Source organism: Rhodnius prolixus, unplaced genomic scaffold (genome assembly GCF_049639745.1).
Source record: "Rhodnius prolixus isolate KJV_2025 unplaced genomic scaffold, Rpr scaffold_6, whole genome shotgun sequence".
Lineage (NCBI taxonomy): Eukaryota > Metazoa > Arthropoda > Insecta > Hemiptera > Reduviidae > Rhodnius > Rhodnius prolixus.
Genome location: NW_027411634.1, coordinates 31,969,554 through 31,987,503, shown reverse-complemented (window position 1 = coordinate 31,987,503; position 17,950 = coordinate 31,969,554). Strand labels below are relative to the sequence as shown.

The 17,950-nt window shown below is 31.7% G+C and overlaps 4 protein-coding genes across 5 annotated transcripts in view; 3 read left to right on the top strand and 1 right to left on the bottom strand.

Annotated features, from left to right (window-relative positions):
• The window catches only part of Mms19 (MMS19 nucleotide excision repair protein), a 37,941-nt gene extending 27,193 nt beyond the window's left edge, over nucleotides 1-10,748 (bottom strand). The window contains exon 1 of the mRNA XM_074140080.1: nucleotides 10,478-10,748. The gene's annotated coding sequence lies outside the window, so the exon portion shown is untranslated. The remainder of the gene's footprint in view (nucleotides 1-10,477) is intronic.
• Nucleotides 280-3,046, top strand: LOC141460266 (V-type proton ATPase subunit F-like). 2 transcript variants are annotated; one of them, XM_074140105.1, is made up of 5 exons: nucleotides 280-474; nucleotides 550-625; nucleotides 711-793; nucleotides 865-987; nucleotides 2,943-3,046. In XM_074140105.1, exons 1-5 carry the CDS (start codon nucleotides 427-429, stop codon nucleotides 2,970-2,972), a joined length of 360 nt encoding a protein of 119 aa, XP_073996206.1. In that variant the 5' UTR covers nucleotides 280-426; the 3' UTR covers nucleotides 2,973-3,046. The 2 variants fall into 2 exon arrangements, with proteins under 2 accessions (XP_073996206.1, XP_073996205.1); XM_074140104.1 differs by having other exon boundaries at nucleotides 286-474; nucleotides 550-631.
• On the top strand, nucleotides 3,485-12,278 carry LOC141460256 (uncharacterized). The gene is made up of 12 exons (XM_074140082.1): nucleotides 3,485-4,185; nucleotides 4,262-4,364; nucleotides 4,436-4,569; nucleotides 5,495-5,658; nucleotides 5,746-5,945; nucleotides 6,015-6,134; nucleotides 6,218-6,358; nucleotides 7,283-7,385; nucleotides 8,259-8,386; nucleotides 8,482-10,098; nucleotides 11,349-11,488; nucleotides 12,117-12,278. Exons 1-10 carry the CDS (start codon nucleotides 4,034-4,036, stop codon nucleotides 8,554-8,556), a joined length of 1,320 nt encoding a protein of 439 aa, XP_073996183.1. The 5' UTR covers nucleotides 3,485-4,033; the 3' UTR covers nucleotides 8,557-10,098; nucleotides 11,349-11,488; nucleotides 12,117-12,278.
• A 943-nt stretch (nucleotides 12,279-13,221) lies between these two features.
• Nucleotides 13,222-16,898, top strand: LOC141460269 (putative neurotoxin). The gene is made up of 3 exons (XM_074140108.1): nucleotides 13,222-13,381; nucleotides 16,317-16,395; nucleotides 16,587-16,898. Exons 1-3 carry the CDS (start codon nucleotides 13,291-13,293, stop codon nucleotides 16,720-16,722), a joined length of 306 nt encoding a protein of 101 aa, XP_073996209.1. The 5' UTR covers nucleotides 13,222-13,290; the 3' UTR covers nucleotides 16,723-16,898.
• Nucleotides 16,899-17,950: the final 1,052 nt, after the last annotated feature.

Below are 17,950 nucleotides of genomic sequence, written 5' to 3'. Positions count from 1 at the left end.
ATAGAAATCATAGAAGAATTACTCTAAAACCAGACTTAAGCCATTAGGGGACCTAAAAACGTGTACTTCCTACAAAAATCACCTTTTTTCAAGTATTTTTCTTAACTCAGGTAGAATTTACTCTGAAAACAGAATTTTACTATCAGAAAAACCTGAAAACATGTACATATTTCTTTACTTTTTGTTAAAAGTATTTTTCCAATAATTCCACTTAACCACGTTAAGACTAAATAAAATATAAAAAAGAATCAGTGTATTGCTTAGATACCGCAATTAAAATATATTTTTCCAGCTAACTGAATTCGAAATTGGCATATGTTTATCGATTTTGAGGTGTTACTTATAAAGAATAATGCTTATGTTGAAAATAAAAACTGCGCTAAACATATAAATATAATATAGTATTACATCCGGTAATTTTAAGTTATGCAGGGTAGTACAAGAGGGAAATTATTGGCAGTCATTGGTGATGAGGTAAAGTTATTCATACAATTGTTTCGTTCTAACTGAAAATTTGATGTTCTAAGAGTTTAAATTAATTCCCTCCAGGATACTTGCGTCGGCTTCCTTTTAGGTGGTATTGGAGAACTTAATCAAAAAAAACAACCGAACTTTTTGGTCGTCGGTAAAAGTAAAGCTTACAAATAATATTCAGTTTTTTGTTCGTTTTTTAATTGAAGCTATTAAATCATCATGTTGAAACATTATAGATACAAGCGTACAAGAAATACTGGATACTTTCAAAAGCTTTACAAAAAGAGAAGATATAGATATAATTTTAATTAACCAGAAAGTAAGTTCCAACTTAAATCACTTTTAAAGAATTATAAGATGATTAATTATTTTGTTCATTAAATTATTTAGGTAGCAGACATGATCAGACATACTATTGATAGTTATAATCAGACAATACCAACGGTACTAGAAATACCTTCTAAAGAGCAACCATATGATCCGAGTAAAGATTTCATGTTGCGTAGAGCTAAGGTAAGTTAATATTAAGTTGAAGTCTCCTAGGATGGTATACAAAATAAATAAATTTAAAAAAAGTTGAAGGCTAGTATACTTTTTTCATAAGCTCCAACATATTGAATAAAACAAATAAATTAAGTGTATGTAGAAGAAATATTTTACCACCCTTGTCTGACCAGGATAACAGATTTTTTCTGCTATTGAAGAAATAAGATTTAAAATCTAGAGTATGTAAATCCCTAACGGTCTGGGCAGAGAAGGTCAATCAGGGTTATTTTTACTGAGGTAGCTGACGCTTATCTTATTTCTTATTTCTAGTCTAAAGGTCTTATTTCTATTGCTGTTTTTTTTTTTACTTCCGCAACTTTAGATTTTCGGATACTGACATCTTAGAGAACTTATACGTATGCTACCTTTAGACTTTGCTCTCATTGGGTATTTGGTATAAAGTAGTCTGCTCGATTTGATTTGCCAGTAATAATGCTTAAGTCAAACAACCCTCTCATTTCTGGAACTGTTTCATAGAACACTTCCAGTAGAGCGAACTGTTGAGCATATGTGCTAAGTTGTACACTAGTAGTCGCTGAAAAGAGTGCAAGACCTAGGGCAACACCCTTTGTGGAATCTAAAAGTTTCAGATAACATCCCTTAATCTGGAAGTTTTTCCCCTTGGAAACTGACTCCTACGATTTTCTTAGAACACGTAGTTTAACCTCATACTAACTCTAGGACATTTAATGAGGTAAAATAAAATATTTAATTTTATATAAAACGAAATGTTAAGTCTAATATTCAAAATGCAGCCCTTATCTAGTTTTCCGAATTTTGGCGAGCTCCTGGATTCTATGTTCCTTGGGTCTAACATAGAATTGCAACTGCAATTCTTTCCTCAATTCTTAATCGCCAGCTTCAAAGGAAATGATAACCTATTGAAACGGTTTCTTAAGGTTCTAGAAATTTCTGCTCGGTTAGTTTTGATTCAAAGTTGCATAGCAGAAGACACATTAAAGACCCACGCTGCTGTTCAAAACAGAGGAAGGAATTAAGTGTTCGGTCATCTTATATAAATTAGTCATGGATACAGTAAGACCCCGCTTAACGCTGTTTCGTTTAGCGCTCTTTTATTTCAACCCAGGGATTCCCAGAAATAGATCGCAGCACTACGGGGATTCCCCGAAATTGTGCGCTTGATATGGATGAAATAGTGGAATTAGCGAAACAAACCGGTTTAGTTGAGGTAAATGTGGAAGACGTCGAAGAAATAGTTCATGTTATATAGTTAGTAGAAACATGTTAAGATAGCCTGTTTCGCATTACGCTCTACTTTGATGGAACGTATCCCCCGCGTTAAGCGGGGTTTTACTGTAATTCCCCCTTAGGCTGGAAACATAGTGGAGCGGCGAGCAAAGCGGCGATGATAGCGAAGAGCAAAGCGGCGAAATCAAACACAAGTAAACATATGGGACCGCGCATAGTGGCGAGCAAAGCGAAGATAGAGCAACTCTATCTATTTCTAGTTTTTGTTTTTGCCGCTGTGCTCTTCGCTATCATCGCCGCTTTGCGCGCCGCTCCACTATGTTTCCAGCCTAAGGTTTTCTAATAAGCTGAGCTAAGTGAAACGATCATCCAATATATTTTCAATTAAATTCGACAAGTTCCTAATGGATTTTACTTTTAATTTTGGTCGCCAAACATCCAGGACCCGATAAGATTGTAGATCCACTTTTCTTTTTTTCCAAGCTAGTGTTTGTGAAACCAATGTTGAGCGGATCGCTTAATTAGCGCCAATTCTCCTCCAACCTCTCTAAGTTCCCTGGTCGCTTGTTTCAAAATATCTTTTATTTCAGAAGTAATTTCAGGGTTAAAAATGATTATTAATAGAAAACGGTAGAAAAAGTTGTTTAAGCTGCTATCCAGATTTTAATTAAATTAAGAAATGAAATAGTTCTTACTTTTTATTTTGTAATTAGGGAATGTTTGGTGCAGAAGAAACGGAATAATCATTAACATGAAACATTACTTTCAAGAACAAAATTATACAAATTTTAAATAAAATGTTTTGTCATTATTAAAATGTATTTTATTTCCGGTTACAATTTTACATAAAATGTAAATTGAGGGAGTGATAAATCACAATAAAGCATCGAATGGGGATCTAAAGGTGCATTAAAATAAATGACACACGCAATCACGATATTACCATCTACAAAATACTGAATGACCTCCTTCTTTAAAATATCCAGAGTTAAACCAGGGTACTGATAAAGATAATCTAATAAAGCGAGAGACCACATTAGTAACGGGACAAGAAGAGGTACAATACTATCTACAGACAGCGAGCTGCTCCAGTACTTCTGAAGAAAATGCAGAAAGATTACTCAAAACTGACTTTAAACTTACATTTATCTGTACGCTGAAGATAAAAAAATAGCAGGGGAATTAAAAGGAATCTTGAAACCTTGGGACTCTCAAAATTCAGGGCAATACATATTAGCTGATGATCAGATTAGTTAGTCGGAAATACATGGAAGACGTCGACTACCGAAACACAACCAAGGAAAAAGAAACAGAGGTTTCACGGAGCATTCGGCCTTGTTTACATATTGTCCACTGCTCCAGAATGTCTCCCGGAAATTTCCTTTCAGAATTAGTAAGTTATTATTTTTTCAGTTATAAAAATCTTGCGCCTCATCATTGAAAATCCCTGAAACCTGACTGTTGTTATTATTAATAACATAAAGACGGGTAAAACTAAGAATCAGCCATCCTGACGTGCCCAATCAGCATAGTTAGTAACCACAGTATCCACGCATTTATAAAAGATGAACGAGTAACAGTTGTTAGAAGGTTATGGAGGTTAATTGAAGCACTACAGTTCAGAGGTTCAGGCTCTTAAACGTTACCGTCAATTTTTGGCTCTACCTTGAGGAGAGGTTACGTTTTTAAAACGTTAGCTTGGTTAACTATTTTTGTACATTAAAGCACTCTTTCTGATAATTGATTTATTTGTTATGAATACGTAATGCTACATTAAAGAAGTGTAAAATAATATGAAGAGAAAATGGATGATCCAGTTTTGGAACAACATTTTGTTGGGCATAAAGGTACAATAACTTCATTATCTTTCAACCCTTCCGATAAACAATTGCTGTCCTCTAGCGAAGATCATACATTTATGAACTGGAATCTGACTTCATCTTCTGGTTCATTAAGGTACGCATTTTGTTTCATTAATAACTATCGCCTTTTTGTTAAAGGTCTTAAATAACTACATTAGTTATTTTTTAAGGTATCAAGCAAAGGCCCTTCCAGTTACTCACATCTGCTATTCCCCAAATGGCAATTTGATTGCCTCTGCTCAAGGCCAAGCTGTTAGGCTCTGGATGTCCACAGTGAGTTAAAGCTAATGTCATTTTTGTACTCTTTTTAAATTTTTAACTCCCTTTATTTAAATATTTTTTAGATAAGAGGAAAATCGATAGAATTTAAAACCCATTTTGCTATCGTTCGCTCTGTCCAGTTTTCTCCTGATGGCAATAATTTATTGACTGCTTCTGACGATAAAAGCTTGAAAATATGGATCACATCAAAACGAAAGTGAGTTTTAATTATATCCATAGAATTATTTTTAAAATTTATGAATTTAAATTTTAGATGTGGATGATATAGCAAGTAGAATATGACAAAGTATGGGTACTTTATCAAGTTATTGCCCCAAAGAGTGGGCAATTTCCATGATTTGAGAGACTGAAAATAAATAAGCATCTGGTAACAATTTTAAGCATATGGAAAGCCGATCATTCTATTTTCGGTGCTTATTTGTACAAAAGTAAACCAACCTCGTTTGAGATATTCCTAGAAAAGGAGGAGTTCAAACATAAGTCACGTTATGTGCTTCGATGTCGCACTAATGGTCGGGCTCTTTATACATAATTGCACGCTTCTTTTCAATATGGGCAAATCATATTCTTAAAAACATGTTATACTGAATTCAGTCTCTCATTAAACAAACAAAATTGAGTGCCAATTAAGGACTAAGAAGTAACTTCGGATATGCAAAAACAGATCAACAGAAATATTTGAATATTGCTCACAAAAGTAGTAGCAACTACGTGACTTAATAAGTTATATTCAATAGACAGCAACGTTTTTTGTTAAATTGAAAATGGCTTTCTAAATACTTATATTTTTGCTTTCGGGTGCGTAACCGTGGGTGACTTAGATGGTAACCTATTCGCCTCGGGGTAAATTCCTGTAAGATTTTACTGCTATCCCCAGCAAGCTAATCGGCCTAATCGTCATTCCACTAATCTTCGTTTGTTGATGAGCAGGTTTTTGAACAGGGTTTTAACTGTTTATTCCAGGGAAACCCAATTCAATTAGGGTTTCCGCTGTAGTTAAAACAGTAACCACTGTTGTTAACTCCTGCTACCAGTAGTTGTAACTTTACCAATTTGATCATTTATATGTATTTCCACAAGTGCATTTTGAATGAAGCTCACGATTTTTTTTTTTGGCCAAGGTTTCTAACTTCTTTGTCAGGAAATGGTGGTCATACAAATTGGGTTCGATTTGGTACGTACTCTTCAGATGGCCACTTAATAGCATCATGTTCAGATGACAAAACTACAAAAATTTGGGATCCAGTCACGTCAAAATTGGTTTACACATTCAATGAAGTAAGAGGTAATTGTTTATATATAAATACTCGTATTTACATAAATAGCATTATTATGATCAATAGATTTTCAACTTTCTATTTCTTTCTAATAGGAGCGCCAAGATATGTAAAATTTCATCCTTCAAGTTCTTGTATTGGAGTAGCAATGGCGACTGGTGCTGTCAAACTGTACGATCTAAAGATGATGAAACTATTGCAGTATTATCCTTGCCATGATGGTTCAGTAAATTCACTTTCTTTTCATCCGGAAGGGGTTTATCTTATAACTGCAGGAAGTGATTCTACTAGCAAGGTAGTAGTTATTGATTTAAAAGGACTAATTCACTTAATAACTTCCTTGAAGTATTGATTTGTGACTTAGATATTGGATTTGATTGAAGGGAGAGCCATTCTTTCATTGGAAGGACACAAAAAAGCAGTAACTTCAGTTACCTTTTCCAATTCTGGTAAATATTTTGCTACAGCTTCTGCAGATAAAAATGTAATTATCTTTTTCTTTTTACCTATAAACAATATTGATTTATTATTCAGTTTTTATGAAATGGTTGGCTCTTCAATAAATAGGTGTTTGTTTGGAAGACTAACCTCAATGAGAATGTCTGGGATAGTAGGGAAGCATTACTCAAAGAGAGTTTATCAAATGATTGTGTGCCCATAACTCGATTAGAAACATGTCCTCAGAATCTTAAGGACCCTGAAATCACTGTAAGTATATTGCAAGTCATATAGAATGTAATTTTAAAGTACATGGAGCCTTAATAAGCGGTATAAACAGTCAAAAATCTATTATTTATTTCTTTGTATTTGCTGTACTTTTTTTCCCATTTGTTCTGTTGATGTAATAGAGAATATTCGGAAAAGTATTTCTTTCTTGGTTTGTTTGCGAAACAAACTTCGTCATCGCAATGTTACTCAACCCTTATATATGAAGTCTGACTAATAACAATTAAATCATGAATCTCCAGTTAACCTAAAACTGATTCCTCAGACTTACTACTGTACTCCACAATTAAAATTGACTTCCTCCACAGCAAATCTCTAGTACCCAATGCATTCCAAAAAGAAATAGAGATAAATCCCAAAAGAATCACTTTAGATTGCCATCTCAACGCACTGTTGTTATATCCACCATTCTTCCATTCCGATAGGGGTAAAAGATTAAAGCACATACTCTCCTCCAGTTGCATTTTTTATCTAATTTTCTCTAACTATCCTGAATGTCAAGTTATTCCTTATGAAGCAGCACTTTCAGTTTCCTTTTCTACTATCGCTGGAGATACCACTACAAAGTTCGGTCTTCAGTGTTCTAACTCTTGCAGTTTTATGGTTTTTTTTTTAATACTTCATAACATTGGCAACGCTATGCTTCGTTAACTTTATCAACAAACAGTCCACATAGTTAACACTATTTCTAATAGAATTAAACTCGATTAGTAAATGACTTATATTTCTTTCTGAAAACATATACGCTATCATATAAGATAGCTAAAAAAAAGAAAATCATGCATCATATAATTATCTCATTCTAGAGAAATCATTTGACTAAGAACAATCAAACGAATTTTAATAGATATTTGGCTAGATTTCTCCACTGGTTGTTCTCATATTTTTCTTTATTTACTTTGCTAGGAGGTATATTGTGCCAAAGATTATCAAGAACTACAAAATAAAATGGAGCTTCCATCAGTTCCAAGCTGTAACGTCATGACTTCTACTTCTACTTCAGGTTCAGGTAGTGTTTATTTTTTTTCTAATAGTCATTACAATGTCATTAATGGGCCCGGTTTATTTCGAAAATATAAAGTATTATCCATTTTTGAGCAGTAGTATTCTATTTCTTCAAGGAAGTATACATTTTTTCAATCTAACTTGGTTCACGTCTTGTGTATAATTTTTATTAGAACTCTGCCTTGTACGTATGCGTGCTCAAGCATAAAAGTTGGTTAGAGCCAATGTCAAAATCCAATTATTTTGTTTATTTCTGTACTTCCGTCTGATCTAACTCTAAATATCCATCTTTCTCCCAAATCGGAAGAAACATAAACTGTGTTTTGAAACTTAGCTTGTTTTAAGACATTTCTTTTAGTAAAGAAAAGTGATTGAATCATTAAAGCTTGCCAACTTGAGGTTTCCAAATAAATATTCTTGCAATATGGGTTAGATAATCAGATCATTGTTTTATTCCAGTTATGTATTCTAGACATTGCCCTATTTGATTACAAATACAATAGTTAATCCCTAGGTTGTAGAATCCTCTTAACACTTGTTATCCAGTTTTGCCTTTGGATCTTCGCCTTACTTTTGTAATCTTGGGCACACATTTGACCAACCTGTATTCCGCAGTATTTGGAGTAGTAAACTGATACACTTCTATATGGATCTACTCTTAGCGTTTAAAAATTGTTGTTAATTCTAATGATGTATCCAAATACTTAGTTTTTGAATAAACATGTGTTTTCAAAATAAAATGGTTTATTACGCGTAGTACACCCTTTGAAAATGTAATCTGAATTTATCAGTTTGCTATTGTATTTATTATTAAGCGGCATCGCCACAGTTTTTAGAATTATTTGTAGTCTTCATTTTAAAAAATAATACGTTTCAGACTTAAAAGAATCTTCAATGAAAATTCGAAATGAACATGTTGGAGATGAAATTCAAGACGTTAATTCTCATTCTCATATGAATTCTATAAGCGAATTAGTATCACAAGTGGCTTTTCTTACTGATAAGGTAGATACTTTAAAGAATGTAGTGTACAAATCATTTAATAATATAATAATAATAAAGAATAATATTAAAGCGTTTTCTTTTGTGTAAACTTTCAGTTAATAGACATGGAAAGTCGTCTGAAGCAAATGGAAGAAATGATGAAACTTGGAGGCAATTCAAATTTTGTATAAAAATGTGATTTTAAACAAGTTGATAGACGTTTAGTATGTCAACTGTTAGATTCTTTATACTCTATAAACTAAATTGAGACTGAGCCATAGTATTAAATGATAAATAATAAAATAAATTAAATTAAAGATAATTGTATTTCAATCACTTTACTAGCCAAGTATGTATATAGAAAAAATATCTACGTTCATGTTTAGAATGAAAAGTTCTTGATCTGTTATACATAAATTTAAAGTAAGCTTAATTAAAAGTGTGGAATCATTATATTTTTTCAATAATTATTATCTAGAAAATTCTGAATTTTATTATGAAATATTTCTGATATATTATTGTTCAACTACTATTTAAAATCATTATTAAAAATTATTGCATTACCGATATTAAAAATTTAAAAGTTACGCAATTTTACGCATAAATACATTGCAATTGTACAAATACAATGTATTACTTATTTTATGAATTGGGCTCAATGCCAATAAAAACTAAAACCTAAGCAAAAGTGTTTTTTTAAGCCTTAGATTTAAGACTATAGCAATAAGATGCTGATTCACCTAAGTGTAGGCCTTCACTATCAAAATAAAAAATATTAATTATCTTCCATGCTTCCAATCTCATTTTCTTAAAGAAGTTTTTCTTACGATGCAAGACAAAAGGCATAAGTGATTTTCTTCTAATAGATAGAGAATAGTACTTAATTTTAAGAATATTTTCAATGCAAAAACATAATGTGTATTTTCACCGAAGGAATAGATGTCTCTGCTGGAGATCGGAAATAAAATGTCCTATCTAGTATTGTATTAACGAAAATAATGCAAATTATACTAAGGAATAAGAAATGACAGAGACTTAATATAAAAAATAAATACAAAATAAGGGGAAAAGTTAAAAAGTAAAATTATAATGTACAAGTCGTACGAAGTGTCAAAAGTAAAGGTTTCTTAGATAATTTGCCGGCAATAAAACAATGCATGTTAGGCAATTCTGATAGACTAGAAAAACAGGGCTGTTCAAAAGAGAAATAAGTTGAGATTTTAATAAAGTGCGTAGTCCATGCATGAGCGTTGCACAAAAAACAAGAGTTTAATCTCTTGTCTCACAACACAAAGAACATGATTTAGAAAAAATAACTCTCTTCTAAGTTTACATAGCCAAAGCAACTCTCTTAACTTTGGAAGGATAGTATCAGAAACTAATTAAAGGCTCTGTAAGTGCTGTTATTTAATCGCGATTATAACTGCCTACCCAAAGACTAATAGTGTAGGAACCGGTTGGTTGATGGGCTGATTCCAGATACTCTTCATAATAACCTGAGCTGATATTAGAAAGGATCTAAGAAAATTGTCTGCCTAACTAGGATGATTGTTTGTAGAGAAAAGGATAGAAGATAATATACAGTTTATAATGGTTTCCATTCAAGGAACTATTGAGCTTTACGATTGATAAACCTCTAATGCTATAATATTAGAACATCTGTAGTTTGAGTATTTCAGGATCTTAGTAATTAGCTTGTGATTGATCAACCGAGGTTTTCTTCCAATTTTGCTGTGAGTCTAGAAAAGATAGTTAGTGATAGTTCTTAATTTTAAGATTTACAATGCAAAAAAGTAATTTTAAGAATGGATAGAAGATGGTAGAGCGAATAATTGCCTTGTAAAGTCAAGAAAAATGTTAAACAAACAAGTTCCTTACCGAATAAATAATTTTCCAAGGAGATTAACTTATCTCTGAATTCGTTTTTAATCGACTCGGCATTATCACTCATTCAGGTTTCTTTCTACGATCATGATTAAAAAAAAAACCTTAACACATTGCACGGGAGTATTTTGGATATCTAATAATTGCATTAGCCTATTGAAAGACTATTATAGGACATTTCAATCAAATTAATCCACCACCTAAAAATATTTTTAATCAACAACCTACCTTTTAAAAACGTTTGTACTCTCAAGTGCTTAGTTCAGCGAGATTTTTAAGAGACCCACATTTTGGCGATGTAGAAAAAAAACTTAAAAAAGAAAACTTTTGAAACTCTATGAATCCGATTCAACAAAGACAGTTATGATCTTTAAAATATCACTTATACATATTATTTTAATTCCAACTGTAACTATCTTACTTTTTTCATAGATATAACTAATGTGTGAAGGCTGAAAAATATAATTTTTCTTGTACGTAGAAATCTTTGATGGCGATGTTTGAAAACATAAACGTAAACAAATCGAGCTCCTACGCTCTTCTATATCCTGATCTAATTTCTAATATTTTTATGTTGTTTGAGCTGGTAAATTGATATTTCCAGTAAGAAGAGAACTCTGGTGGCTACATATGAAAACACAAATGTAAACAAAACCCCTAAAAAATTATTCCTGTTTATTTAATGTTATGGGTTTTATTTTCTTCTTTTACCTTTTAATTATCATTTTTCTTAGTTACAGTTAAATTAATAATTATTTTTGTGAGGAAATTGGTCGTTATTATTAATATCTTGCTCTTGCTTAGAACCCTCTGATTTGATGCATAAGTATTCTTTTTGTAATTAGTGGAAAGCTACAGACAAGTATGAGACTAATGTTTTGCTTATCCTATATTAATTCTCCTTTTTTTCTTTCTCTTAAATATACCCAATATTTTCAGCAGATGCCCTGCTGAAGAGTTAATTACAAACAATTTGTGTAGATTGTAACTTTTACCGAATATTTACTAATCTTTACCGCTTACTTTCACAAATGAATTAGATATATAAACTCCTCTTAGCATAAATAAGAATTTTCTAGAATGAATCTTGTATGTGTAGATATAAACTTGGAAATTAAGGAACCGAAATAAGGCGTTAGTAGTTAACCTTTCGGTCTGGAGAAAACTGATGGAATCATAAAACGGCATTGTCACATTCCCAGCACTATCAAGTGTTACGTGGATGTTTAAGTTATGAAGGTAAGATTAAATTTACATTAAATAAAGTAATATTATACTTGCAGTAGCGTAGCGCACAACGAAACAGTTTTTAATATCATACTTTCTGGATAAGTATACCTCCAGTAACTTATGTAGGGTTCTATATTCGTACTACACCTCACTGTATATTGGCGGTCAACTATTTTATTATGTGCGCCCTGAATAAATTTGATGCGAACGATATCAACCTCTTGATGTTAATCAAGAAAACGTCTCTTCACCAACTTAAAGAAAGATTAGGTGCAGATCTTTTAATTTTAATCTTTCACTTCCTCATTCATAGTGTAGAATAGATAAGAAAGAACGGAGCTTGTGTTAAAACAGATGTTAAAGCCAAAATCTCTGTGATGTACAAATTTTGCAATAATTCAATACTCATTTTTTGGGTACTTCTGCAGGGAGCTGAAGGCGAACATTCTTAGCACATTTCAGCATCATTCTGTATAAATTCATGATTGAAATAGTATTGTTATAGTAAAAGAGAACGCCTTGATAGAAGTACTGGATTTTACATACTTATTGTCCAGAGTAAAGATCTTGGCTTAAAAAAAAGTGTCCTAAATTATTATTCTCTTATACCTCATTATTCTTAAAATGTTTGCAACAGGACTCGACTATGATAGCGCCTTCATTAGTTAAGATACGGCAATGAAAGACGACACATTGGCATAATACTTCCGAGGAAACTCTTTCAAGTTTTAATCAGAAATTATTTACATGTAATGTTGTATTTTTGATGTATGGAGTAAATAAAAAAAATAGTTAATTATGATGCCTAATCCAATCATAGCAACAATCTAAAAACTATGAACTTTAAGTACCGTTTATCTCCTGCTTTTATATGAATCTCAGTCACTAGTTAGAACATTGTCTCCAACATGGTAAATATCCTTGCTGCTACTGGATCCCTATTGTCTGTTTTGCAATTTGTCAGGAGATGCAAGGGAAATACTGTACTTCCCAACGGACACAGAATAAACCGGGTCCCCATGCGAAAATCAGTTATAATACTCTTAGAGCATCTTCGAACAGCGTACATGTATGTCATGTATGTATAGTAGATTGCAGGAGTATTGGTTGGCCAGAGACACTACCCTCAATTTACCAAGGAATCACTCCATTCTGACTAAAGATCTACACTCACGGGCCTGACAATGAATAACCTTGTGGATAGTTGTGCCAAGAAAAGGATACAGTACTGCTTGCAATATGTCAATGGTTCTTATGGCTGAAAAATCTCTTTTACAGAAAGAATATGGCGACTAGCTTCATCAAGGAACCTCTGATATCAAATTAATATCAAAGGATGAAAGTTGGTGCTCGCTGTTCGCTCAAAACTAATGTTAATTTAAATAAATAAAAATAGACAACCAATTAAATGAGTTATTTAACATAATATTTTGTGCTTCTAGCGGCAATTGTGCTGTTTATAATTTCTTTTAGTTTCTCCAAGATTTCTTAACAAATAAAATAATGTATTAAAAATATTTTAAATAGTTTTAATTTCTATATATACGCTGGGTTTTATGCATTAGAAAAGTCAATTATTCAAATAGGAAAATTGAGATGTTATCAATATAGGCAGGGGGGACTGAGTTATCAATGTACTCAGATCGTATGTCAATATAAGTGATAGTAACAAGTAATAGGATCCTGAAGGGTGAAATCTCCCTGAGGGATGCTGTGAAGGGTTGGTAGTTTACCTATAAGTACTGGAGAATTGCAGGAGTGGCTCTCAGTCGAGCGAGCCCTGTCAGTAGGAATCATAATAACATCACATCATGCAGACTTCTGTTTTATTTATTGTCACATTATCTGTAGCGCTGGTTCTGATTACAGCTTCACCACCACTAGCCATGCACTTGGATTATGGTAAATATATCTTAATTTTTTTAAATGATGTAAATTTTGTTTATACACAGATGAGAACTACTTAAATTTCCGCATCATTTTAATTTCAACCAATTAATCTATTACATAAGTTTAAATTTCATAATTATTTTTCAAATTTACTTCAGATTGTCAAATTTGTTAATTAAATTGCTCGAAATGTCTTACTATCCACCTTTCTGAGTTTGCCTTAAAACGTTTACTTCAAGTTAATATTGTGTTTCATTTAGGACGTATATAATTCATACGTCATAGAGGGGACAAAATTTTGTCAATTTTAGTTTTATTTATTTTCGTAAGCTTTATACTCCGGCCATCTTCAGGGCTTATACAATTAATTAATAATTTTGCACATTGGTTTTAATTCAGTAATTCTAGTTATAACCAAAGAAACATTCAACAGTTGTTGGTTAATGTTCAATTTTACTCCTACCAAGAAAAACATGTTGAAGTACCGTTGAATTATATTATCAAAACCAATGAGCTATTGTTATTATAAGCCCTAAAGATAACTTTTTCCCAGATCCAAAGCTTGGCATTAATAAAAAAAAATAAGACAAAGTAGCAATGCTTTTTTTTGTCCCCACAAAGTGTAACATTAGAATGAAATATTGCAGAAATTTATTACATCCTTTAATTATAAGAAAAAATTACACGATCAAGAAATTAAAGAAGGATCTTCTTAGGATTTACATGATCTATAAATTCTGATCTCTCTCAATCATTTGATAGATTTATGTGCACTGCTTTAAAGCGATAATCCTATTTAAATTAATCTATAAAGGAGTGCATAGATGGTGCATAAATCTTTAGTATTCTCTTATCACTGGCAGTGATATAAGTGGACTGTACCTCTAGATCCATGCTGAATCAAATACAATAAACAACAAGTTGTCCGATCGGCAATTTGGCGAAGCATTAAAGAAATAATGTAAAACAAATTTAAAGATAGATTTTTTTTTTGTGTCTTTTCACAAAGGTTACGTATCCATTTTAAATTAACCCCTACATTACATTAAGTCTCTCTCAAAGTGGGACAGATTGTCTTCTACTAATTAAATTTTATACTCACTATTTATTTTTGCTATTACATTATTTTATAGTATACTATTATTATTGCAGAATTTATAATAATTTTGATTTCATTATCGCAATCAAGCATCCCAAAAAGCGCAATGTTAGTGCCAACCTGTTCTAAGCAAGAATAGCTTTTCGAAATATAGTATCCTGTTTAGAAATTTGCCCTACTGGAATCTAATCTAATCCTGTTTAGAAATTGGCTAATAAAATTAATATTAATATACACATTCAGATGATTTCTTGAAATATTTATGCAATCCATTGACACAATGCAACTTTAAATCTGCTAAAAACTTGCACCAATATACTCTCTTCTTAAATATAAATTGATATCCTCCAATGAGATGACTTGTGTATATTTTTTAAGGAATACTGAATAAACATGTAATGCAGCTAATTGCTTTGATATACCCAAAGCTATTTTTTTTTGTTTAATGAAAATGTTGGCTAAAAATTATGCAGGCCAAATGACTTGTATTGCATAACTGTAACCGTACTGGAACATGCAATGTACGTAGTTCATGAGACAAGACAAAACTGACAAATAAAGATAAGCTGTACACAGATGGCTTCATCGAATGATGTGATACGGGGGTACACTACTCTTCTTCTTATTTCTAAAAGTAACAAATATAGTTTTTAAGTCAAAACTTTAAAACTTCGTGATAAATTTTAATATGATGGAAAGATAACTTTGATGTAACTTTGTCAATGGCCTTTATTGAGATATTTAACAATATTATCTATAATAATACAAAATAGTAAGACATTTTTCGGAATTTTGCAATTAAATAATTTCTTATTTGTACAGAAAACCTTTTTTCAACTTTCAAGTCAAAGCGGGCCTTGGTATAAACACATACATAAAAAAGTGAAAGTGCTAAAGAAATCGATAACAGGTGAAAATGCTGAAAACTATCACAGTTCACAGCATTTACTTCTGATGTAATCGCGATATAGTTAGATTAGAACGACAACCTGTAGAATCTCACTACCTGTAGTACAGATGTGGGTTCGCTGGAGGTATCGCATCGTTACAAAGAATCTAATGTTAGTGTTGCTATAGAAGGCGTAAGGAGGAAGAGGTAGTGTTTATAGCTAACTTAAGAATTGGCCACACCCGGATGACCCAAGGATATCTTGTGGCTGGCGGTCCCATCCCCTCATGTAATACGCGCAACGAACAATATTATCAGTTCATCATATAGACTCGGAATGTCCATCCTATTCTCATCGTGATTCAATTTTTAAAAGAGAAGTTTATAATAAAGTTTAGATAGTCGTCAATATACAGGAAATTTAATATTTATTATTTTACTTAGAATTTAATTCTAACCTTTTCATTGTTGGATCTAATTTTTATAAGAATGATTGATTAATTGAATGCAATTATTTGGTTGCAATTAATTCATTAGCATGTTTCTAAGTAAATAGGTCAATATTGAAAGAATGAATGCACTGTGAGGGCTGAAAATGCCGGCCGTAAACGTTAAAATTGGTCTCGTTACATTAAAATGTTGGAAACTTACAAAATATATATACTGCCAGAATATAAAAACAGCGAAGTTCATTGCTTTCAAAAATTAATAATGGAATAAGTATTTTAGAGCGCATTTCATAAAACTTTTCTTGAAGGAAAGCCTTCCATCCAATACACAATAAACAGGAGTACAAATAAGTTTTAAGGAGTTATTTATTTTTGCCTTTAATGAGGTCCAAACCAGGGTTGTATTTATACAATAGGCGTGTTTCGTGGAGGCCAAAATGCACATAAATCCGAACTTAAATTCAAAAGGCTAATTACTTTAAGGTACTTTTAAATTATATTACTTTACAGAACCAATTGTGGAACAAGAAGAAATTGGAGTTGAATCTCCGTCAGATAGGATAATGTACGGTGGCCAATATCAAGTCAAGTAAGCTAATAATATTGCAAACGATCATTAAAAGCGTACTATTATTTTTCAAAATTTGCTATGAACAATTTCTATTGAAATTTTGTTAAATTCTAAATAATTAAGAACTTGTTTTGAGAGCGAAAATATTAAATACCAGCATGATATACACATATTACATGAGCAGTACCTCTTACACTATTTTGTTACAGAAGAGCTTGCGTAGCGAGAGGCGGTAACTGTGATCACAGAGCTTCTGACTGCTGCTACAGCACAGCTTGCAGGTGTAACTTGTGGGGAGCGAACTGCCGTTGTCAGCGTAAAGGACTCTTTACTAAACTTGGTTAACTCTTTCCTACAAAGAAGAATTTATTATTATTTTATTTATTTTTTTAAATAGGTTTTTAGAATCCAAATTTTTATATCCGCATTGTAATTTAAAACAAAAAAAAAATGAAATAATTTCTTAGTCTTTTATAGGAATCTAGACATCTTTAGAGTGTAATAAAAGAAGTGTGAAACAATTGGTATTATTTTTTTAGACCTAAAATATAATCCCGCAGGTGTTTTCTTTATTTAGTTCTGTGTTTTATTGAAAACATGCAGTTCATAAAGTGCATAAAAAGTAAATAAAACTTAGCAATAGGTCATGCTTAAAATTATCTCTATTGATTCTTGGACAGTTTTAAGGCTGCGTTTACACCAAACAAAATATATTCTAAAAAGCAAGAGCAATAATTGAATTCTAGGCTCGTTAGCTGTAAACGGTATTGCTTTAGCTGTTCTTTGAACTTTCTTGCACTAAATGCGCTCTTGAGCACGCAGTTTACACTAAAATATGAATGCTTTTAACTAAAAAATGTTTATTATGGCAAATTAAAACAATAGTAAAGAATAATAGCCAAGAATCTACAATAAATCAGGTCAATTTCAGAACAAGTTTAATTTTAAACAGGGGGAAATATTTTTCACTTTCTCGCCTAGAAGTCCAATCGCTAAGAATACACTAACAATTTAACAACGAATATACTAACGCCTGAATTACTGCTCGTTTATTTAAATAAATATTTAACTATTTTTGTTATATAAACTCTGAACTTGCTCGATTCTGAAGTTCTATATGTGTCTTGAAAACTGTTACAAAATTTATTGTGAAAATATTTATTCAGCAATTATATTAAAGTCTAGCATCACGAATGATATAAATAACACGAATGTGTTATAAAATGAAAGAAAAAAAAGACACATTTATAAACTGGTCGACTGTAGAACATGGTATTCTGTTATTTCCTCATTACGTACATACTTGACATATTGATATACGAGTATTTTATATTTAGCAACCTAAATAAATAACCAATCGCCACAAATATTCAAAACTGCTATTTTTATTACATATTTGTCGGTTACCATGTTTGAACGAATATCTTCAATGCGTTGTTAACAATTTAAATGAAATTCGTAAATATTCATTACATCGGACATTCAAAAAGATGTTTAAATATTTAATTTAAAAGGATTATGGCATAATATTAATAAATGTAATCATTATGATTTCTGCCGACTCCATTTCACT